At 36.7% G+C, this 25,693-nt stretch overlaps 1 protein-coding gene across 2 annotated transcripts in view; it reads right to left on the bottom strand.

The window, feature by feature from the left end:
• The window catches only part of LOC762614 (lisH domain-containing protein ARMC9), a 36,177-nt gene extending 11,948 nt beyond the window's left edge, over positions 1-24,229 (bottom strand). For both annotated transcript variants that reach the window (XM_030987119.1, XM_030987120.1), the window contains exons 1-18: positions 24,031-24,229; positions 23,010-23,229; positions 22,197-22,319; positions 20,458-20,634; positions 19,262-19,441; positions 16,527-16,703; positions 15,686-15,760; positions 15,083-15,169; positions 14,244-14,284; positions 12,643-12,663; positions 7,892-7,997; positions 7,233-7,331; positions 5,963-6,056; positions 5,086-5,209; positions 3,356-3,572; positions 2,673-2,747; positions 1,393-1,483; positions 951-1,000 (exon numbers count right to left, since the gene is read on the bottom strand). In XM_030987119.1, the coding sequence (XP_030842979.1) occupies positions 951-1,000; positions 1,393-1,483; positions 2,673-2,747; positions 3,356-3,572; positions 5,086-5,209; positions 5,963-6,056; positions 7,233-7,331; positions 7,892-7,997; positions 12,643-12,663; positions 14,244-14,284; positions 15,083-15,169; positions 15,686-15,760; positions 16,527-16,703; positions 19,262-19,441; positions 20,458-20,634; positions 22,197-22,319; positions 23,010-23,084 (1,812 nt within the window). In that variant the 5' untranslated portion in view covers positions 23,085-23,229; positions 24,031-24,229. The remainder of the gene's footprint in view (positions 1-950; positions 1,001-1,392; positions 1,484-2,672; positions 2,748-3,355; positions 3,573-5,085; positions 5,210-5,962; positions 6,057-7,232; positions 7,332-7,891; positions 7,998-12,642; positions 12,664-14,243; positions 14,285-15,082; positions 15,170-15,685; positions 15,761-16,526; positions 16,704-19,261; positions 19,442-20,457; positions 20,635-22,196; positions 22,320-23,009; positions 23,230-24,030) is intronic.
• Between the last annotated feature and the right edge of the window lie 1,464 nt (positions 24,230-25,693).

Here is a 25,693-nt window from a genome sequence, read left to right as displayed (position 1 = left end):
TCTCAGAATATCGTGATTACAAGCAATTTCTCATATACATATATGACCCTTTGATCTTTGACCACATGACCCTAACATCTACTCAGTTCATTGGCTCTGCAAGATGTTCCGAGTTAAATAGTAATCCATCTGTCAGTTCTAATGAGAATGCGTTCACAAGCTATTTTTGCATACATAATGAGCCCATGACCTTTGACCTTTGACCTCATGACCCAAGAATCTACTCAGTTCATTGGCTCTGCAAGATACATACATGATCTAAGTTTGGGAGGAATCCAACAATCTGTTCTAATGATAATGCGATCACAAGCTATTTTTGCATGCATAATGAGCCGCATGACCTTTGACCTAGACCTCATAACCCCAAAATTTAATCAGTTCATCGGCTCTGCAAATAACATACATGACCTAAGTTTGGCAGGAATCCATCAATCGGTTCTTGAGATAACGCGATCACGAGCTGTTTCAGCATACATAATGAGCCCTTTGACCTTTGACCTTTGACCTCGTGACCCCAAAATCTAATCAGTTCATCGTCTCTGCAAGATACATACATGACCTAAGTTTGGCAGGAATCCATCAATCGGTTCTTCAGATAACGCGATCACGAGCTGTTTTTGCATACATAATGAGCCCTGTGACCTTTGACCTTTAACCTCGTGACCCCAAAATCTAATCAGTTCATCGGCTCTGCAAGATACATACATGACCAAAGTTTGGCAGGAATCCATCAATTTGTTCTTCAGATAACGCGATCACGAGAACGGGACGTACGGACGGACGGACGTACGTACGTACGGACGTACGTACGGACGGACGGACAACCCGAAAACATAATGCCTCCGGCTACTTCGTAACGGAGGCATAAAAATCATTTCTATAGACCAGGATGCTCCCTGCCCATACAGGCTTACACAAAGAACTACGCAAATCATTAAATAAAATCAAACCTCGTCCTCATCATCCTCGTCATCTGAATCCACCTCGTCTCCTATCACATCTGTAGAAAGAACATATAAATGTACAAGGATGATCAAAGGACCTATGGATCATTCAAATTTTCAACGCTCATTTGTGCACTAATGTTGATACTTTCTTTAACTGTCTCCCTATTTCCCTATTTCTCTATATAATCTTGAATTTGACAAATGAAGTAAAACTAAAATTAAAAAAACTACAACAACAAACATAATAATGTTAGAATGGAATAAACCTTTGTTATTAATGTACAAATTTAGTATTATCTTGATACTCAATGATCATTTCTGGTCATCTTGCTGCCAAAAGGACCTTTTCTGAAAACACATGTGTGGCAAAAAACAAAGATTACAGTATGAAGCAAAAGAGGACGATGTATGATGATTTTGAATAGAATCCTGAAAGATAACAGACCTGAGTTGAGTTGTTTGATGATAAAATGAATTTGTCTGTTCATTTCTGGTGTATCTTCTTTGATAAAACATTTCAAGATCTCCTCCATACCCTGTACATAAACAAAATAAATATCTTTATAGGGGCATACCGGTACAATGTTTGATTATACAATATATATTATATGATCAATCCAAAATATTGTAAAATATGCATAATGTATGATCATACTGTACATTATATATAGGGCATACATTAATAGATAAAGAGCATACATTACATATATAGGGCATACGTTATCATTCCAAAATAAAGTGAAGTATGCATTGACTAATGAAATGGTATTATGCTAGTGTTTCTGTTGGAAAGGCATATGATTCCCCACCTGAAGTGCAAAGTAGCTTCTGTGTACATTAACTCTCAAACACATTACACATCTTAACACAGTTAATTTCTTTATTATTCATTACTGATATCAACAGACAGGTCTGCAAATACACAATGTTAAAATACATGTATGTACATGCAATAACATGATAGTTTGTTGTGTTCCCCGTCAATTCCATATCAAACAGCCTTAAGCTCGTTCAAATATGACACATTAAAACCATGGCGTTTTTTATGGTTCAGTGAAAACAGACAAGTCCTTTGTTGCACGCAGTTGCCATTCATTTGTTCAAAGGGGCTTTCCAGTAGATTTACTTTCACATTGTTGTTCACTTTTTATGTTTATTCGTGTACTTGTAGTTTTTCTTCTCCATGGCGCCTCAAACACATTAGTCAAGTGGTGTTGGCGCATTACAAATACTCTATATTATTATTATTATTATTTTACACTTCATAAAAATGCTGCGGCTTTCTTGCTGTGGTTTACCATGCCAAATCTGAACAAACCTTTAGCATGACCTAAAGCATTCAAGGGACTGGTTCCCAACAGGCTCTTAGTATTCTACACCTGGGTTGGAACTTTAGAGACAACTATAGAATAAAATGCCTTATTTCCAACCATGATATGAACCTAATATTTCCTCTCTGATACATGAACAGTGAAACCTGTCTTTAAAGATCACCACAAAAGTGGTCTTTATGTACAGGTTCCTTTAGTACATGTTTCAATGAGAATCCATTTTCAAGGGAAAACAAAAATGTGGTCTTTGTAGACAGGTGGTCGCTAAACCAGGTTGACTGTACATGGATAGGCTGTACAACATAATATATGTAGGTCTACTTGCATAATGCATTACATATCAAAAAAGCAAATAGAAATTAATCACAAAATTATGTCTTATTCTATTTCTTACCATAGACTTGGCTTCCTCTCTGATGTCTGGTACTGACAGGATGCTGTAGAGAGTGCCGTTCACATACGGTCGTATCTGAAAACATAAACAATTTGACAGCAATGGCAACAAGAATGTGACTTTACATTTATGCACTACAAATCTCCAAAAAGAGCGATTTGTTTTAATGTCCCCTTCCTTCTCTGTTTTTTTTTCCACTATTCTAAAGAGGGTTGACAGTGAACATTTATCTTTCTAATAGAACATACATGTAGATGAATGCTATCATTCATTAACTATACAATTAGAGGAGTGCTCTAAAGTCCAATTCAAAGAAAATAAGAACTACAACAGTTATGCCTTGAAGTGATATAGATATATATGTTGTATTCACTCAAATATCACTTCACAAGTGACTGCATCATAACTGAAGCATAATTTTGAAAGATTCTGAAGATTTTTAAAAAGATTTTTGAAGGTCTATTAGAGAGCAGTTTCCATTTATTAGATTTTTTAATCATAAAGGCGATTTACATTTACAACTGTTTAGATTTGAACTCAAATAATTTACATAGAATTTGAAAGGGGGTAGAGGGTTGGAGTTTGTTGTCACTGAATCATGAGGGCAAGACTGATACCCCCCTTCCTCTCCCCCTCCTCTCCCCCCAAGTCTCCCATCCCCCTTCTTGACCCCTAAACCCTACCTCGTTATCTTCATGCCCGAGTAGATCACTGATGACATGAAGGATCTGTGTCTTGTCCTCAATACACTTTCTCTTTCCCGATGTCCTGAGACACAGATTCATGAGTAAGGCTATGGAGTATTCGAGGGTGTAGTCGGAGAGCGAGTCAGAATCTTCCAAGACCGTAACCAACCATTGGATGATACCGCCCTCTACCATCGACGTCTGCAGATGCCGCCTACAAATTTGGAATTCAGGTACAAATAAATAGAGAACAGATAGAATTGATAACACATGTACAGGTAATATTGCACTGATTGACTTAATGAATGCCATTACCGGTATACACAATTTCAAGATGAACAATGTAAGAAAAGGATAAATTTTTTCCTTTCTGTTTTTGTCAAATCTGAAGGAAAAAAATATCAATGCAATTTATCACTAATCAAGCTAACTACTCTTGAACATTTTTCATGATAATTTATAATAACGATATAGAAACCGAAACGAGCCATAACAAATGAAAATCAATATTATGTAAGACTATGATTTTGTCATCACTAAAATGTATCCATTTTTTAATATGTTATTTCTGTTTTTTGTAAACTATGTCTGAGGCTTTAATTTACATGCGAGTGAAACAAGTATCCATGTTGAACTCACATCGGACAAATAAATACACTGAATACACTGAATGAATTGATATTAAGCAAAATTGCCATAAAAGATAAACCAAAAATAAAGACATGAACCAAACTATTTATGAATGGCTATGCCAATCATACAATTAGTTATTATTTAGCAAGATATTAATCTACATTTTGCAACATCATTATCATCATCATTATCTTAATCATGATGATGATCATCATCATCATCATTATCATCATCATCACCATTATCATTATTATCGTCACCATTATCACCATTATCATTATTATCATCATCATTTTCATTATCATTATCAACATCATCATCATCACCATTATTATCATTATCATCATCATTATCATCATTTTCATCATTATCATTATCAACATCATTATCATTATCATCATTTTCATCATCATCATCATCATCATCATCATCATTAATATTATCATTTTTAGTATTGAGCTATGGTCTATGCATTGCAAGTGAAATCATCCACAATAAAAAGCTTTATACTTTAAGATAACTTTTAAGTGGTATCATGAAACATAATAATAGGAAGAGTCTTACTTTAGACTGAGTTTCTGGAGGGTAAGCTTTATACATTAAGATAACTTTTAACTTGTATCATGAAGCTTAAGAATAGGTAGAGTCTTACTTTAGACTGAGTTTCTGGAGGGTAAGCTTTATACTTTAAGATAACTTTTAACTGGTATCATGAAGCGTAAGAACGGGAGGAGGTCTTACAATAGACTGAGTTTCTGGAGGGTAAGCTTTATACTTTAAGATAACTTTTAACTGGTATCATGAAGCGTAAGAACGGGAGGAGGTCTTACAATAGACTGAGTTTCTGGAGGGTAAGCTTTATACTTTAAGATAACTTTTAACTGGTATCATGAAGCGTAAGAACGGGAGGAGGTCTTACATTAGACCGAGTCTGGAGGGTAAGCTTTATACTTTAAGATAACTTTTAACTGGTATCATGAAGCGTAAGAACGGGAGGAGGTCTTACAATAGACTGAGTTTCTGGAGGGTAAGCTTTATACTTTCAGATAACTTTTAACTTGTATCATGAAGCATAAGAATAGGAAGAGTCTTACTTTAGACTGAGTTTTTGGAGGGTGCCGAGTGCGTTCTCCCGTGTGATGGAGTCTTTATCTTCTGACTGTAATGCTATCTGAAGAGTATCAACAATGTGAGGATACTGCCCAAGATATGTCCTGCCTGTGAAGGAGAAAAAGAACAGTTAGGGTTTGTTCACATACATTACGCCACAGGAGTCCTGATGGCTTACCACAGATTTTATTTAAAGAGAAGGTTAAGTTTTGGGAAGAGGTGAAAAATAATTTTTGAGTGTTATCATTGTATTATGCAAGTGTGGAAGAACATCAGTTAAAAAATGTTCCCTGAAAAGTATGGCTCTTCAAAAGCCCTAGTATGCTAAATATGGCATGTAACATCATACAAATCGGGACAGATTTTTATGGCACATGTTTGTGTAGTCCCATATACATTTTTCTGTGTACAGCGCTTGTTTACCAAGACTGGGCCAAATTTCTTATCATTTGAATGATTCTAACCTTGCAGTACACACCAATACTTATATGCTAGATGATCAACCTTTTCTGATCGATTCCACATTTCTTTCACAATGCGATTGCATTGTGAAAGAAATGACCAGAACTCAACTTTATCTTTAAGAATATTGCGCTTCATATTTTTGTATCTAATGGCACACAAGTAAGTGACTCTTTCACTTAACTTCCATGATTACTTTATTTATTGCTATCCATTGTCATCTGCATTTTCATATTTGTATGTGACTTGAGAATTTTCCTTTGGATGGATATGCACACTTAAGAAATGTTGCTATTATTTTTTATTATTATCATCACCTCCATGATACTTGATAACATATGGGACACACAATGACCAATTATATGAAAATATAACCATACCATATTTAAGCCCACTTACCGACTGAGAGTGAGGCAAATGCATTGAAGAGCCTAGCCATGTATTGCTGTACTACCTCATCAGAAGCAGCAGTAAGAATCTCTATAACTTTCTCCTGGTAAAGATACAAATAAGAAAACAGCATTCAATATCAGTCATATCAGCAATGTCAAGCATCCCCCCCCAACAAAAAACAAAGGAGGCGGGGGTAAAATATATCTGTGTAATGTTTGTAGTTTGGTTTAATAATGATAATCTGGATTTATATGGTGCTTAATACAAAACACCGTCTCTAAGCACTTTACAGATGTTGGCGTGTTGCTCAGTCAGTAGAGCATCCGCTTCACAACCGGGAGGTCGTGGGTTCAAACCCCGGCCGCGTCATACCAAAAGACGTTAAAAGATGGGAGTTGTTGCTACCTTGTTTAGCGTTCAACAATAAGGGATAGAGCAACGTCGATCTGGCGCTGCTCAGTGGCTGCCGGGCTCACGATCAATTGGGCAAAAAGAACTTCTGTTTCGGTTTAATAAAATTTGGAGTGGACTATTAGGCTATTAGGCTATTATTATTATCTTGTTCATCGGAATCATTCACAAAGTGCACTATATTTGTCCCTGGGGAGCATTCCTACCATATGGTCACCCTGAGGGCATAAGCCAATTACCAACACAAGGGCTGTCATTACCCTACCATGTCCCCATTTCTCTCCTGGGTATGGAGTGGCAAATGTAGATTAATGCCTTGCCAAAGGACATTAGTGCCGTGTTTGGATTGAACCCAAGACTTTTGCATTTCAAGCCAAGTACTTGAACTACTCGACTACGACACCTCTCACATCACTCACATTGTATCTTGTATCTGACATAGCAGTTAGATGAAGATTGTGATATCAATCTACTGGTATAAAAGTACTACATAGGTGTTAGTGCGTTATGGTCGATGCAGCGCATGAGGGTATTCAATATGATGCAATGAAATTAACGAGGTGTAGCCAAGTGTATTTTGTGCCATCGTGAATACCCGAATAGCGCTGCATCGACATAACGTCAGGAATGAAAACCTGTGTATTATATGTTCTATAAAATGGGTCGACAATCTTACTTAGCAAGGCCATAAGATGTCTCCCCGCAACCTTCACCCACAGTTGTTATCACCAAAATGCACTCCATGCAGATGGTACTGTGCATATAGTAAAAACTAATGCACGGTCACGTGATTAATATTGACGCTTCTTATTGGCTACATTCTTGAACCCATTTTATAACATGTTATAACATACTGTGTTCTTACCCTGTGGGAGCTCCGATGTGCACAGCCTAAGATATCATTCTTGATGAACGCTGAGATCACTTCACCCCTCTGCTCACCAGGCTCACTGCGAGTCAAACGCTATATGTGATGTCATGGTAAAAACAAACAACAAAATTCAGCATAATGGGAATGCACACAGTCAAGTACAGCCCCAACTGTCACACAGAAATTACTAACGATACACTGTAGCATAAACAACACATGTAGGCATCATGTTCCACCAAACATTGCAAAATAGTACAGAAAACTACAGAATAGATCTTATTATTTAACCTTTACTATGTGATCAAACATTTTATTGCAAAATGTAAGTTTAAATGTACAAAAGTAAGATTCTATGGGGTTAACCAACAGATCAACTTTAAGTTGGACTTTACTATGGCAGGCCGTTCAAGCCACGGTTTCCTCTCACCATTTAATGGCATTGGTCTCTCAAGGGACGTACAAATCAAGGTCTCAAATCTACAGAATTTACATTTTTTGATAATTATTGAAGAAAAAAATATTATCTTTAGATCATAATGGTGAGAGCAACCAGTGGCATGAATGGCCTGCCATAGTTAAGTCCAACTTAAAGTCGATCTTTGTCTTTGTGAAACACTCCCTCGTTAGACTTTATATTTCGGAACAAATCTCACCCATCTGAGGGATTGGAGTAGTAAGGCCACTCTTCTGTCATCTGCTGATACCATGTCTTTCTTCACCACCTTGTAGTCAAGTGAGGGCAGTATAGGCAAAGCATCCCTGCAGGAGTCAATATATTCATTCATACATTAGTTCAAATCATCAGCCGCAACCCGGAGGTGTATCGCCTCATAGGCAAATATTCTGAAGTGGGGTTTCACTTAAAGCTTATCTGTACTAGTTTATAGGAGGGATTAGACCATCCTACAAGATCACTGGACAGATGGTTATCTCATCAACTCAGCTCTTAATTAACATAAGAAAAAGAGGATCATGGGGGACCAATGGTCACTGATTAGGCATTGTTTTCTATATAAAGGGAGCAAGTAGCTACAAGAAGGACAGTGTGGCTTTAAACTCCAGTCTAAGTTAAATAACAGTTTAAATAAACATGAACTCGATCATAAGTCTAGTCCAAGTTGGGTTTAACTCCATTTCTGTTTCTGGAAGTCCAGTTTAGTTCGACCACAGTCTGAGTTCAGTCTAAGTTAAACAATAGTTTGGTTGGTATGGAGATGTAGTCTGAAAATGTGTATTGTTTCAAAGTTACATTTCATTTGTATTTTCCTGGTTTCCGTGTACTGTACATGGCCAATTCCAAACTTTTATTCTTCTTGAGCAAAGAAATAGCAAAATGTGACGAATGAGTCTAGATATAAAATGAATGCCGTAATCAAAATACTGTGTTCTAGACATGATTTGTAAAATTGTACATAGTGTACATATAACATGTATATTGAGGATTTTGCTCTCTCTCTCTCTCTCTCTCTCTTTCTTTCTCTCTTTCTTTTATATCATTTGCAATGAACAATGTGACAACATTTTGTAACAAAGAAAGAAAGAGAACAAGCAGAAAATGTCACATTAAAGACTTGCACTGAAATTGCATTTGAGGAAAAAAAAATATTATTCATAATTGAAGCTAGAATCTGCAGATGAATGAAAATTAAGTTAGAAAACACTAACAACTGAAAGTGGTAGAATCTTGTAGTAAATATTGAGAAAATCAGTATGTTAAAAAAAAGATGACTTCAACTTTTTATGTACATGTCGATGATTGATGATGCACACATCACATATCGTCTGCTGAACCATATCATTCACTTTGTAGGTATAGATAATTCTACAAGATCTCATGCATCTTGTCTTGTTCTATGAATTGGTAATACTGGTACATATTATTAAAATCCTTTCTATCTGAAGTGAGCAACAAAGAAGATTTGTTTACATTTTATTCTTCAACCAGAAATTAAGAAGTCATTTATTTCTTGAAAGAAGAATGGGGAGTAAACTAAGAAAAGTTCTCTTTTTGCTCTACATGATTTTTAAAAATCATTTTTTAACATCCATCACCAAAAAAAGTGAAGCTCATTTAGTTTCTCAGCAAACAATATGTAGTTTGATTTACGATGAGCTTTTGCACCAGGGTGCTACAAGAATTTTTTTCACCACTTGCCCTGTCGGGCAAGTGGGTTTTCAATTTACTTGCCCAAACAATATTTCCACTTGCCCAAAACTTTAAAGCGAAAAAGGACTCGAGGTTAAAGCATTTATTATCTCGTAATGATAAGTTAGTGTTTTAGATAGCAAATTAATGCACATACATGTACAGTGTAACTGTACTGAATAATAACCTAATATGTCAAAGAAAATGGTCAACAAAGGATGGTTGAAGGTTTAAAAAACGCATTTTATTGATTCTCCATAAATAATCAGATTCACATGAATCTCGGCAAGGTAGAATGGTTCAAGCAGGTTTAAGTTTTTAATATTCAGTCATGTAAAAAAGCATAATGACCCTGTTGTAAAAAATATGATACAAACATGTCATTAATGGTAGCCACATGTACCATGGTGCAACATCACATGTGTGTCTGTGCAAGCCGCTGTCATTTGGAAACGTAGGCTAATTTTCAGCTGTTAATAATTTGGGTCAACTCTTCCATCAAGAAACGTCATGTAAATAATGGGTAATCAACTATTTTAAATAAAGTACGGACATTTTTATTTCATCATTCACTGCTATAAATATCATGCCAAAATTTGTAAATTCTTACTAAATAATAATATTGAAGATATTTTACGATAAATCTCGGATAAGTATGCGAAAACTAGACTAAACAACGTCGCTAAAACCATGAAAACAAAACAACAACGGCTTATATTCTGGGGGTCTCGATACTATTATCAAAATGACTCGCTCGGTCGGATCTTGAGACCGCAGTAATAAATTGAAAACGAGACAAAAACATTCATCTGATTTATATGAGCAGCGAGTTTTAAATAATATGTTCACAATCATTAACAGTCATTATGAATAAATATCAAACATTTGACTTTTTGTACTTACTAGAAAATCCCTGTTGTTTATTCCATTCCGATTCGCACGTGTTCATTTCCCTAGAATAATGACGTCATATTTGGCGTGATTCAACCAATCGGCAATCAGAGAATAGCAAAGGCCTGTCGGTGCGGCCTGCAGAGCTAGAGAGAGAGAGCGCGAATAAGCTCGCAGCTGGTACGATCGCGCTAGCTGTCTCTAGCTAGCTCACGGCCGGCCGTGCGTGGAGGCGGAGCGGCATTCATGGCTTGAAGTGTCACTGTTGCATGCGCGCTGAGCTAGCTGAGCTGGCTAGCTGTCTGTGAAGTTTTTTCGAAATCGGAACGATCGCTTTTTTGCTTCTGGATTTTGACGACGGGTAAGAAGTTGACGGGTGAATGGTAGAGTTCTTGGACACTAGGAAATTACTGTAAAAGTATCACTTGCCCGAATCGGGCAAGTGATAATTTGATTTACTTGCCCGACGGCTCAATTTGGTTGCCCCGGGACGTCGGGCAAGCGGGTTTGTCGCGCCCTGTGCACATGATAAGAAATCTTGTTATTCAAACTATCTAAGTATTGTACAACTCATTACACCTGATTGCATTAGGACGAAAAGAGAATGATAAAGAACTACAAATGAAAACAGACAGGAATTGCAGCAGCATCCTACAAGAAATATTTGATAGAGTACATGTACAAAGAAAGATTGAAGCTAAACTGGTGGGCTGACTTTAAGGAATAGAATCTGATTGGCTGAGAGCAAAGTTGTCATTGAAATTCAACACTTGTTATTGATACCAATTTTTATGAAACAGGGCCCAGTTATCATCATTCAGACTCTGATGCATACACTGCCCCAGTTAGAAAGATCCTCCAAGGAGGAATTAACTTTGATAAGCCATTTGCATTCTATTGTGACACTATGCGACCTTTCATAATCCTTTTTGTAATAAGTGTATATCAGGTGGTAAACATATCAATGGTATATTACATGTGAGTCAATTTCAAATTTTGTGTAAAAGTTAAAGAAAGTAAGACAACTGGAATGAAATTACAAGAAACTAGATGGAACTACAACTGCACGCAGTCGAAAATGATGCCTCCGTCACAGAGCAATTTTACAAACCAAAACAGAAGAAATTTTTCAAATTCAAGTTCAATTGTAATCCATTAACAGGTTCTCAGAATATCGTGATTACAAGCAATTTCTCATATACATATATGACCCTTTGATCTTTGACCTCATGACCCTAAAATCTACTCAGTTCATTGGCTCTGCAAGATGTCCCGAGTTAAATAGTAATCCATGTGTCAGTTCTAATGAGAATGCGTTCACAAGCTATTTTTGTATACATAATGAGCCCATGACCTTTGACCTTTGACCTTATGAACCAAGAATCTACTCAGTTCATTGGCTCTGCAGGATACATAAATGATCTAAGTTTGGCAAGAATCCATCAATCTGATCGAATGATAATACGATAACAAGCTATTTTTGCAGACATAATGTGCGCTGTGACCTTTGACCTTTGACCTCGTGACGCCAAAATTTAATCAGTTCATCGGCTCTGCAAGTAACATACATGACCTAAGTTTGGCAGGAATCCATCAATCGGTTCTTGAGATAACGCGATCACGAGCTGTTTTTGCATACATAATGAGCCCTGTGACCTTTGACCTTTGATCTCGTGACGCCAAAATTTAATCAGTTCATCGGCTCTGCAAGTAACATACATGACCTAAATTTGGCAGGAATCCATCAATCGGTTCTTGAGATAACACGATCACGAGCTGTTTTTGCATACATAATGAGCCCTGTGACCTTTGACCTTTGACCTCGTGACCCCAAAATCTAATCAGTTCATCGGCTCTGCAAGATACATACATGACCAAAATTTGGCAGGAATCCATCAATCGGTTCTTCAGATAATGCGATCACGAGCTGTTTTTGTGTACATAATGAGCCCTGTGACCTTTGACCTTTGACCTCGTGACCCCAAAATCTAATCAGTTCATTGGATCTGCAAGATACATACATGACCAAAGTTTGGCAGGAATCCATCAATCGGTTCTTCAGATAACGCGATCACGAGAACGGGACGTACGTACGGACGGACGGACAACCCGAAAACATAATGCCTCCGGCTACTTCGTAACGGAGGCATAAAAATGTTAAAAGTTCAAACAGTGGCAACACTACGCAAGATTAACAGATGTCAACAAACATGTTTTTCACACCATGAGCGACATAAAGGATGATGAGATAGAAAGAGTCATAGTAATTCATATTTAATTTAGAAATTTGTTATTTTAGCTGTTAAAGGAGGAGAAAAGAAAGAAAGAAAAATGGTTAGATAAAGAAGTCGGTCCTAATTTTCTCACCTTATTTCTTCGGGGATGGTACTACAGGGATCAACGAGTAAAACAACAAAAATAATCAAACATACACAGCAGACTAAATGCATATTAACCACCTAATCACCATAACTCGTAGATAAGAACCAACCAAGCAAAATAATACAATCAGGGACCCGTTTCACAAAGCCTTTTTTCAATGACAAATGACAAAAATCAGTGACAAATCTGCTGATAACCATTCAGAAGTAAGGATTTCAGTAGCTTATAACAAAAACTGTCATTTGTCACTGATGACAAGTTATGTGAAACGCCCCCCCCCCCCCAGGAAACCAAAACCCACTGAGATGCAGTATTTTTCTGAAGTTCTTATTACTGATTAAGTCCTAGAGATAATCACTAACCCTGTATGTACATCTACTTTTCGTTCTGCCACAAGGACATTTCTTTTGCAGAAAGTTTTGATAAACAGAAGAAAAAAATCTATCTGCATCTTCGAAATGTAAGATTAATGCATTACTAAATCAATGATTATCATTTGGTAACTGAAAGCGCAATAATTATTAATCTAATTTTTACTATCACACCCATCATATCCATCAAGAACAAGTTTAAAAGTGATCTTGATATCAGGTAATGGCAGAATATACATTCTCACATAATCATATAAAATGGATGTAAAGAAGCTAAAGATATTTAGTTTGTGTATCTGCCCAACGATATGGAAGAATCTGTGCAATAGATGAATAAGCAAAAGAAATACAAGAAAACAAATCTGAAGGTAACAACCCACAATCAGCTACAAAAGGTTGGAGATAATTATAGAGATCAGACTCTTTCTAGTCCCATTTCCAGTTGAGATCCTTTACTTCCTGCATAACATTTATTTTAATCAAGCCTTTAATAAAGGTATTACAAAGTTTTGGGAAATTTTGAAAAATGGGTGGATAGTGATTCTTTACAATTTTAATATATTTGGATGCCCCTGTGGATGTTTTAAAAACACCATAAATTTTAGCCCCTAAAACACTTCTGCTTTCGAGACAAATTGAATATAAAGATTTACCGGTGCTCCCAGTAAATTTTGATGAATTTCAAATAGCTCCTACGGCCGTTCAATGGTAGCTGCGACCATGAAAATCTAGTGTGGTATATAATTTCCGAACGAGAATAGCTAATCAGTCAATTTTAGTCAATAAACATTGTTTTATAGCTTAACTGATATATTGACCTTGAGAGGGAGCTATTCAACATAAAGTGTTTATTATTTACAATTTCATAACTTTAGAGTCGATTTCGACCGCGACAACGATCACTGAATATTGTAGGATCGTATATGCTTCCAATATGTTCATTTGAATCAGATTCATGACCCCATACCAAAACTTTGTATTACCTTTAAGCAGACTACATTTTTTGTTGGCGGTACAACTGTCCACATGGTTGTACCTCAAATTTAATCTCTAAGTTATCTTCTCACCATGCAAACCTGAATTTTCAAACAACATTTGGACAGTGTTTTGTTTAGTCATCATTGAATACAGTGAGTGAAGGTACATTTTACAAGTTCCACTGGAAAAAAGAAAAGACACAAAATAACTTAATGCAAGATTTTTGAATCATCTTACCTATGTTGTGGTTGCATTGAAACTTTCAATACTGAAGCAGCCTGCAGAAATGAAATAACAATACAAATTGAATTTAAACAAATCATCACTACTTCTAAAAAAATGCAACTGCTTCTAGTTACTATCTTACATGTTCCATTATGACTCACAATTATCAAAATCTGTGGTCACTCAGCAACTTATCAATGTTAAATTTCCTTAAAGTATATTTTGAACGTTTGAAATGATGTTCAAATCTTGTTCCAAAATTTGATAGAAGGCAAGACAATACGGGTGGTGACAATATATTGGAACTATGAAATCTATCATTTTAGAGCTGTTTCCACCACAGTGCAAAAAGATTATTTTTCATTCTTTACAGAAAATAAAAAGTGATATTTTCATTCACTATTTTGATATTCTTTATTCATTTATTCATGGATTATTACAATCTGTCAATGACAGCCAATAGCTGAATGGCTCACAATTTTACAAAATGCATTTAAGAAATATATGAGGATACATTTAATTTTGTTTTTTAAAGAAAAAAGATTCATGTAAAATTTATAAAAAGTTTTCTTTTATGTAAAACTTATCACAATGAAGTTACTTTCTTGAATTCATGATCAGAAAACTGTTAAAACGGTCTATGCCTTTCATCAATACAAGAAATGCCTTTTGTAAAATCTGATCTAATCCAAAATTACAGTCCATAGATTGCACATGAAGTAACAATGTCTGTAAAGATCTGTTAAACTGTTGAAGGCGAGTTTCTTTTCTTTTCTTTCCATTCTTTCCCACAAGCTTAGTACAGAAAATCCCGTAAGCAATGGGTTAAGTGAACAAAAGAGAAAGCTTACCGTTGGAGGTCTTGTGACATCAACTGATTCACTCAACTGATTTGAGAAGAGTCTCTGGCATACCCTCTGAACATATTCCGGTGTAACCTGTAATAATAATAACAACATTTATAACAGGAAAATAGGAAAATCAAGTATAATGTCCCATATGACACCAAGTATTGTTTATTCTGCACATACATGTAAATTGACATCAAAGGTGTCATTTTACTTGAAATTTGGTCTTGTTTGTAGAGATGACATGATCCCGGACCGTGGACCACATGGTTCTCGGTTTATATATATGATGCAATTTCATGAAGATTATGATTTATCCATAATATCGTCGCTGTTTTCACGAAGTGACGGTAGTGAAAAAAAATTGCATTCACTTTGCGTTACGTTTTTCCTCACTACCGTCACTTCGTGAAAACAAGGACGATATAATGTAATATTTATAATAATGCCAGTCTGCTTAAATGCCACAGCTATTATTTTTGTCGACTTATTCCAATAATGCATCACATGAAATTGACGCTACATTGCACTGTGGATTGTGCATCCATCATATTATGTATGAAATAAAGTAAAAGAAACACAAGAGCTTCTAAAATAATAAATTACCGTTTTTCCTTTGATGCAGCTTTCCAGTGTGTCTACTAATTCTGCTGTGATACCAATTAGATTGTGGTAATCCGCCTATAGAATGAAATAGAATATTATAATAAAAGATATAAGACATAGTCAAATTTGAACTCACAAAATAAACTTCATTGTTCATTTACACTTTTTGATACTATAATAGAGAAATAGAGTGACATTTGCAATGTAGTACATATAATACATTTAACATAATGTTGAAAGGTACTGGAAAAACTATGTGGGAATATAAATTCAACATCAGGCGTTTCAATAGGCCATTTTTCGTAATGTAACCTAATTTAATTTGATTGAATACGTCTTTGAGAAATCCCTTTAGTTAATACAAATTATTTCATTCCCCTGTGAAGAATATGTATTTCAATAGTAAGATTTTAAATTGCTTATCTTATGTGTTGTTAGATAGGGCAAGCCATAATGTTTGTCCTACCTAGCAACAACTAATGAATGCAATTTGAATTTTCACTATTGAGATACAATTATTTGTAACAGGTGAATGATATTATTTATATTGAGGAATTTCACAAAGGCATATGCATAAATTTGGTTACATTATTGGCCTATTGTCTATGAAGTGCTTGAAGAAAAAGAATTCCTGAACTGTTATGGATTACCTAGAAGTAAACAAGATGAATATGCCTCACTTCATACTTGAATTTTCGCCCACTTTTGATGACTAACGAAACAAATAGTGAACGGCTACAGTCAACTTCATCTTTCCGAATGTGCAGCCTTTATCTTAAATGTCTACAGGATTCACTTTTACACTTAAAAAATAGAACTTTGTACACTTCAAAATGCACACCTGAATTTTGTTGTATCTCTTGACGTAGGTCATATTGCGTTTCTCTCCATCAACAATGGCACTCTGGAGCTTCTGGAGCTGTTCTGAGTTCTTGCTGTTCATATCCTGGTACAGCTCAAACAGCCTGGGTTGAGGGTGAGCTGGAAGGGTGATAGCCATGAACTTCTCTAGCCGTACCTGCAAAGCGTTTATAAATGGAGACGGTTAGGATCTACAAATGATATTGACTAGTCTGGACTAGCATCTACAGGCATTCATTTTATGTTATCTTTTCATGTTTTTCATATCATCAACTTTCCTATATTCAATAACAATTCTTATCTTAGCTACTTATCATTCCTTTCATATCTTCTATTCAAATAATGTTTTCCCCTATCAAACTATAAAAAATTGTAAGTTCTGTAGATTTGTGACCACAATTTATATTTCCCTTGAGAGACAAATGCCAGTATATGGTAACAGGGGCGGATCTAGCTTTTTGCTAAGGGGGGGGTTGATCAATAATGACGATGCGGAGCATCGTCCACGAGCCGCGAAGCGGCGAACCGATTTTTGGGGGGGTGTTTATTTGAACCCCGTAAGTGATGTTTTCCTGGCATTCAAGCGTGGGCGCTGGATGTGTTTTATTTACTCAAATTGTAGTATTACAACACGTCCGTATTACACCCCATGTATGGTAATTTACCCTGTATGCCAACTTTTTTGCATGATTCAAACATACCTTCCAGTAAAAAAAGATGCGAGACTGGATTGCCGCAACTTCTTTGCTCTGTTTGCTTCCATATTGCTTGTCACTACACTCAGACCAGACTGATAAAAAAGTGAGCAACTTGAACAAGTAATCCAGGAAATGAGCAGCCCAGCTCAGCGTGCGTTGCCAGGTTAAATCTTCACAAAATCCCCACCCAAACGACACTTAAAATATCCCCAAAGTTGCCAAATTTTGACAGAAAATCCCCAAATTCGTTTTTCATAAAACTCAATATTATTTTCATTCCCAAATATTTATTTTTCATCCCCAAAGACTTCAACAATCCCCCAATTTTTTTTATATTTTTAATTTGGGGATTTTGGGGATGAGAATCGGCAACGCTGGCCTAGCTTGTCACTTCGGCGGTGGCCCGTGTCCTCAAAAAAGCTGATGGGGGGGGGGGCAAGGGACTCTGTGACATTTGTTCGCCCAACCCCCCCTTCCCCCAAAAAGAAATAATAATAATAATAATAATAATAATAATAATAAATGAAATAAATACAGGGTGCTACAAGAATTTTTTTCACCACTTGCCCTGTCGGGCAAGTGGGTTTTCAATTTACTTGCCCAAACAATATTTCCACTTGCCCAAAACTTTAAAGCGAAAAAGGACTCGAGGTTAAAGCATTTATTATCTCGTAATGATAAGTTAGTGTTTTAGATAGCAAATTAATGCACATACATGTACAGTGTAACTGTACTGAATAATAACCTAATATGTCAAAGAAAATGGTCAACAAAGGATGGTTGAAGGTTTAAAAAACGCATTTTATTGATTCTCCATAAATAATCAGATTCACATGAATCTCGGCAAGGTAGAAACGTCATGTAAATAATGGGTAATCAACTATTTTAAATAAAGTACGGACATTTTTATTTCATCATTCACTGCTATAAATATCATGCCAAAATTTGTAAATTCTTACTAAATAATAATATTGAAGATATTTTACGATAAATCTCGGATAAGTATGCGAAAACTAGACTAAACAACGTCGCTAAAACCATGAAAACAAAACAACAACGGCTTATATTCTGGGGGTCTCGATACTATTATCAAAATGACTCGCTCGGTCGGATCTTGAGACCGCAGTAATAAATTGAAAACGAGACAAAAACATTCATCTGATTTATATGAGCAGCGAGTTTTAAATAATATGTTCACAATCATTAACAGTCATTATGAATAAATATCAAACATTTGACTTTTTGTACTTACTAGAAAATCCCTGTTGTTTATTCCATTCCGATTCGCACGTGTTCATTTCCCTAGAATAATGACGTCATATTTGGCGTGATTCAACCAATCGGCAATCAGAGAATAGCAAAGGCCTGTCGGTGCGGCCTGCAGAGCTAGAGAGAGAGAGCGCGAATAAGCTCGCAGCTGGTAGGATCGCGCTAGCTGTCTCTAGCTAGCTTACGGCCGGCCGTGCGTGGAGATGGAGGCGGAGCGGCATTCATGGCTTGAAGTGTCACTGTTGCATGCGCGCTGAGCTAGCTGAGCTGGCTAGCTGTCTGTGAAGTTTTTTCGAAATCGGAACGATCGCTTTTTTGCTTCTGGATTTTGACGACGGGTAAGAAGTTGACGGGTGAATGGTAGAGTTCTTGGACACTAGGAAATTACTGTAAAAGTATCACTTGCCCGAATCGGGCAAGTGATAATTTGATTTACTTGCCCGACGGCTCAATTTGGTTGCCCCGGGACGTCGGGCAAGCGGGTTTGTCGCGCCCTGACATAGAAATAGAATAAAATAAAATTACAAGTTTAAAAAAAAAGATAGATTTAAAAAAATGGTCCCCGGATTTTTTTTTGGGGTGGGTTGCAACCCCCCCAACCCCCCTCTAGATCCGCTTCTGGGTAAGAGCAAACAATGGCATGAACGGCCTGCCATAGCTAAGTCCAACTTAAAGCCAATCTTAGTCTTTGTGAAACACCTCCCCGTTTCTCCTCTAAACTTTCTTGTAACCAACACTATTTTCCTACCTGCAGATCAGGCACCCAGCTGTCCTGAAAGAGCTCTTTATATGAAGGATGCTTAGTAGGATCAGGGACGAATGGGAGAGCATAGAATGGAAGGAACTCTGTCGTCTGACTCAAAGATGCTCCTCCCGTCTCTAAATATTTCTTGAATTCTTCCATTGCTTCTTCTAGTTTGGTCCGTCCCTATTCAACAAAGAGTAAACATATGCATTAGATAAAACACTATACTAACATATATTTTCAAAAGATCAAACTGGTATTTACTGATCAAGTTTTTCTTAATAAGTTGGTTTCTTTCACAATTTGTTAAGTGCTTTAATAGAAACGTTATGTATGTTACATGCTAAATATATCATTATCCTTAGCCTAAGGACATAAGAGATATGTTTTGGCGGATACGTGGTCACTGACAGGTGGTTATCTCATCAAATCAGCTCTCAATTAACATAAGAAAAAGGGGATTATGGGGGACCAACGGCCATCGCTTAGGCATTGTTTGCTGTATAGAGGGCGCAAGTAGATACAAGTAGTGCAGACAGGCTTTAACAATGGGATAGTAGTAGTACTTCTACTACTGCTTCTACTACTTTTTTCATTATTATTCAAAATATATTTACATTAAACCCTTACAACTTAATGAAGAATGTGCATTGCATGAAATATACAGTAACAGATATTTTTTCATATAAAAACAACAACATAATGCTACATAGTAATTTTGTAGCTGCTAGTCTGTTTGCTATGCGCGTAATTTTTTTGTTTTCTAAAGTCACATTGAAAATTTTGCAGTGAGACCTTGTCAGCATAATTACTTTCACAGAGGAAGATCACCTTGCATTTTATCCATAATTTCTTGTGTTGTTGGGCAGGACAATACATGTATGCAATTCGCATTCTGACTATTGAACTACAAATATTTGTAATAGGTGCATGAAATAATTTGTAACATGGCACTTAACAAAGATTTGTGCATTAAATTTGTTTATACAGGCAAACCTGCTTTAGTGACCACCTGTCTACAAAGACCACCTGTCTACAAGGACCACATTTTTTGTTTCCCTTGAAAATGGTTTCTCATTGAAACATGTACTAAAGGAACCTGTCTATAAAGACCACCTGTCTACAAAGACCACTTTTTGCGTTTCCCTTAGGCGGTCGCTATAGACAGGTTTGACTGTATTACAAATAGAGAAACCCACCTTCTTGCCTGTCATCATGTGGTATTTAATTGGAAAGATTGCAAAGTAGATATTAAGGTAGAACTCTAACTTCTTGCAGACTGCATCATTGCTCCTGACCGGCTCTGGAACATTCTCATTCCATATGGTGAAGAATTCATATCTGGCTCCAGTCTTGAAAAGAGCAAGTAGGTCCGACTGAATGATAAATGAAATAATAAAGAGAAAAAAGATCAAACATGATGTACAACAAAATTGATTGCGTTTATTGGAAAAACACATGTACAGTGCATCCCAGATAAAACAAAACCGAGAATTATTGAAGTTTTATCATAACTTAATCACAATTATAATTGATAAATGACACATATTTGGAAAGCTTAGATCCTCCTCTCTCATTTGAAGCAACTCATAATAATGCATATTTCACGCATGAGTGATTAAAATCAATTTGAAGAGAGGAATCCAAAAAGTCGTTTGGCGGGCGGTATTTGAAATTTCAAAGAGAAAATCACATTTCCAGAAAGTTGAGTTTCTGCCCTTTCATATGACACCTCATTCAGGAAAAATGAGCTAGGAATAACAAAGTTTTGGTTGTTTAAAGTAGTGCTTGCATTTCCACAATTTGATTAAACGAATTCGTTTTCACTGGCTGCTGCCGTATCAACAAACGAAATTAACAAAAGACTTAACTCTGTTTCGTTGACAATCAGCCGTAGACTACGGCAGGCAGCCAGTGAAAACGAATTTGTTTGCTAAAATTATGAAAATGTAAGGGCTACTTTAAACAGAACTTTGTCATTCCTTGCTCATTTTTCCTGTTTGAGGTGTCATATGAAAGGGCAGAAACTCTACTTTCAAGAAATGTGATTTTCTCTTTGAAATTCAGCTACCGCCCGCCAAACGAAATTTCTGTTTCCTCTCTTCAAATTGATTTTAATCACTCATGCCTGAAATATGCATCATAATGAGTTGCGTCAAATGAAAGAGGAGGATTAAGCTTTCCAAATATGCGTCATTTATTAATTATAAATGTGATTAAGTTAAAAAAGTTATGATTAAACATTGATAATTCTCGGTTTTGTTTTTTCGGGGACGCACTGTAGAGGCAAGACGAGTAATAGTCTACTGTACATACATATGATGATATAAGTGGCTACATAGTATGACATGGTTATAACATTATTTCTGATGAACAGACTAAAGTTATTGACTGGCAATCACAAATGATGCAATGGTAATGCTCTGGACTGAAAAAACAATATTCCATGTATAATAGTAAAGAAATAACAGAGCGACTGGCTGGAATCACTTAACTGAAGCCCATCATTATTGTTTCTTGTTTTACGTTTAAGCAAGCATCTGTAAATTTCTTTAACACAATACATATCAAGTTTTGGGCTATCAAATACTAAAAAAACATGCAACGCTGGGATTATTTTGTCATTTGGACTTGTTGTAGACCATGATTGTTGATATTAAGTGCCTTTTATTTTCATGACTTTGAAATTTATAATATTAGTCTAAGAGAAGAGGCAAAACATGCGAGCCGCAATCTTGGATTATAATGAACGGCAATGGACAAAAAATGTGTGCCTACATTATAATCCGAACTGGCAGCTCGCATGTTTTACCTTTTATCTGAGACTAATATTATAAATGTCAAAGTCATGAAGAGACACTTACCGGTAATGATTAGTTGACTTATATAATCAATCTATTTTGGTGAACATCAATTCCTGATTTGGATTGTAAAATACCTGAAGATCTGCCTTTCGTCTGTTCCATGGCTTTCTCATTTGCTGTTCTATAGGGCGACCTTTAGCCTTGGTCTCTACATCAAAGATTTTCTGTGATTGTTCCAAGCCACAAAAATCCAGGTACTGGGGACAATGAAAGAGAGAGAAAGAGAAACAAAATTGATAAGACAATAGTATCATATGAAACACACACACACAAAATATAAAAAATAGTATGATTTTAAAAAAGAAAAAATTTGATGAAGACGTATACGGTAGTAGTTGGCTCTATGAAAATACAGACCTGTGCTGGAAACTGTAAAAAAATTGCACTGGAACATACATGTACATATTGAAAAAAGGAAAAATCACCTTCGATTAAATAAGTCGAATGTTTCCATGAGAATATTAATAATGCCCAAACTGCATGGTCAATATTCCTTTCAACACTGATTGACTTACTTTTAAAACAACTTAAATTATCACTTAATCTTATCTCTTTCCAAGAGAGCTTCCTAGTTATAAAAATCACAATTTACAGGCTTGCTGGCTAACAACTTTTGCTACAGATGTACAAGATAAAATAGGGTACTGGTATTCATTAGATTCAAAATTCAAATGATGTTTCATCGCCCCCTTTTCATAATAAAATATTCATGACCTTCTGGAACTAACTTCAAATAGAATAATTGATAAAACAAACCATTCGCACCCCCCCCCCCCATTTATTAAATACATTATAGTTAATATTAAAGGTAATATTCCGACTCACTACCCATTATACCAAAATGAAATATAAGCATGACTGTTACCTTGAACCAAATTTAAACTCACTTCTTTAACGATACCATTCAACTCTCCTTCAAAGGCTACGACTGTTGTGGTACTTCCATTTCGTTTAGACCCCATCTTGACGCAGCATTGCACATCCAACGAACAATCTCTTTCAACAATTTACAGCAGCATCATCTAGGTGAGTAGGTCAAAGGTCATATGGGTACTCTAAGCAAAATGTGTTATCACAATTCTTCAGAGTAGATGCGAAGTTGAGCTTCTGCACAGATATAAACACAAAAGTTTGCTTTCAGATGCTAGCAAATATTACAGGAGAAAATAAACAAATATTTAAAGCTCACGATGTGTTTTGAGGTGAAAGATACAGAGCTATTCAATGAGACATGGCACGGTTCAATGGAATGCTGCATTTTTTTACCTGAATTAAATAGTTTCTTCCAATAAATGAAAAACATTGAACATTTTTTTTGACAACAATAAATTTATTGCAGATTAAAGTGTTGCACAAACAGAAACGAATTATAATTTTTCACTCTTGACGATTGCATGAGTTTTCAATTAGATCTAATTTCAGACATAGAGCCTATATGCCATGGGGGTAGCCGGGAGTAGCCGGGGGTAGCCGTGGCTAGCTTCATGAAAATGCCATGATCGAGTGCAACACTGCTGCAAGATCAACATCTCAACGCCAATGGCAATGCTGCCTTGACTTGAGCTTGACTGGCCTGTCTGCGCATTTTATTTCACAGAACCCTCATTGACAATGCGAGCGACTGCCAAATCATTGAGAAGTTGAATAATAAAGGATAATGGACCATGGACCCATGTTTGTGCACATGAACAAAATTCACTGCAGAACTGGCTGTTGAAGCGTGACATGCAGGGCCCCGGCCCCGACAAGGCCGATGGCAGGGCCTAGCTACGGCACATCACGTCACTACCTGTCCTACGGACAAGCGCCAGTCCACTCCCCCGTACCGTGCCCCAGTAACTGCCACTGTTATTATTCTCTGGCTCTGCACACATTCCGGACTCACTCACACATATCTCATGTATTTACCAGCTAGGTGATATCTTCAACTATTCAAAAGACGATCGACAACTTGTTCTTTTGATACAAATAGGTGGACTACAATAGTGAAATGTATATTCCCGTATGTTGCGATCAGATTGAGATGGGAAAATGCAATATTTTCGTTGCGAACGTAAACTACTTGATCATCACCTTCGCAAATATGCACTCTGCGCATGCGCCATCGCGTAATTCGGTTTCGCATATCTCCGACCGGATATCGATCGGATTTCTTTCCTTTTTTCCTTTTTTTTTTTTGGGGGGGGGGGGGGGGGGGGGGGGGGGTAACATGAAAGGGTCGATGGGTTGAGTGAGCACTCTACAGCCTACATTGTTTAAACGTTTTTTCTTTTGTTTTTATCACCAAAAGGTACAAAATAAAAATCATGGAAATTAGACCAATAGACCTATGATTAATTTCTTTTACAGCATAGGAGGACATAATTCGGATGAAAGTCCCCGCTGGTTGAAGACAGGGAGAGAGAAACGGAAGGCAGTGAGCACGTCAAACTGTGCCCCTTTTAGAATACAATCAGGCTCTCTGTATAGATAAGTCATTTTGATTTAAAAAATGTGTCCCTGGCTTTTACACTAAAACGTTTGTCCCTTTAAACTATTCATTCTACTAACCTGCTAAAACGAGGCATCGATCTTCCAACCTACCATGCATAAATCCTACCCCTTTTTGCATGAACTTCATAGAATGCTAAGGTAACCAATTGCCTTTTGTTCAAGAATATAAACATGATAAAGGTTTAGACAACGAAGGAGTCTTCAAATTCAAGAGAACTGCATTGGCATAATTAAATGTCATTCGTGTTAAAAAGAGAAATAATGACCATACGTGCTATGACAAGCCTGTTTTTTTATCATCCCTCATCTCCCCCGATCAACAGATTTCTTAAAGCCCGTCTGTACTAATTTGGCCAGGGGTGATTAAACCACACAGCGTGGTCACTGACAGGTGGCTATCTCATCAACTCAGCTCTCAATTAACATAAGAAAAAGAGGATCATGGGGGACCATCGGGCACCGCCTATAGGCACTGTTTTCTATGTAGAGGGAGCAAGTAGCTACAAGTAGTTTATAGTGGGGCCTTAAATGCTCATCTGACCGTATTTTAATGCCTTAAACCCTCGCCGGGGCTTTCCCCCTGGACCCAATTTAAGAGTCCACCTGATCGTAAATAATTTAGCCCCCCCCCCCCGTCACTTTGAAAACATTCCACAGGGGACCTTTTTCAGCGGGGGGGGGGGGGGGTGTAGAGGCCACCAATTACAGACAAAGTTTAAGGTCCCAATGTCTACAAATATAACCCTATAAACCCGGTGCAGTATATAGCTAAACAAAAATTCCTATGAACTATTATGCGCACACGGTCATTTTCCTCGACGACATTAATATACTAATTATTTCGTCAACTTAGTCAGCATTATAGCTTTAATATAATGCAGGCGAGTAGCTAGGGGGCTGTAGAAAGCAAGCGAATCGCTTAAAGAGCGCGCGAAGCGCGGAAGCTTAGATGTTTCATTAAATTATAAGAGAAAGAAGACGATTCGTTGTACCGTTTTCGACTCTTAATCCTTGTATGAATGAAGTTCCCCCCTCCCGCGCGAAGCGCGGAAGCTTTGACGTTTCCTTAAATTATTTT

The sequence above is a fragment of the Strongylocentrotus purpuratus genome, unplaced genomic scaffold (genome assembly GCF_000002235.5).
Source record: "Strongylocentrotus purpuratus isolate Spur 01 unplaced genomic scaffold, Spur_5.0 spur5_scaffold_16, whole genome shotgun sequence".
Taxonomy (NCBI): Eukaryota; Metazoa; Echinodermata; class Echinoidea; order Camarodonta; family Strongylocentrotidae; genus Strongylocentrotus; species Strongylocentrotus purpuratus.
The sequence above is the reverse complement of the archived record's forward strand: the minus strand, read 5'-3'. Positions and strand labels throughout refer to the sequence as shown.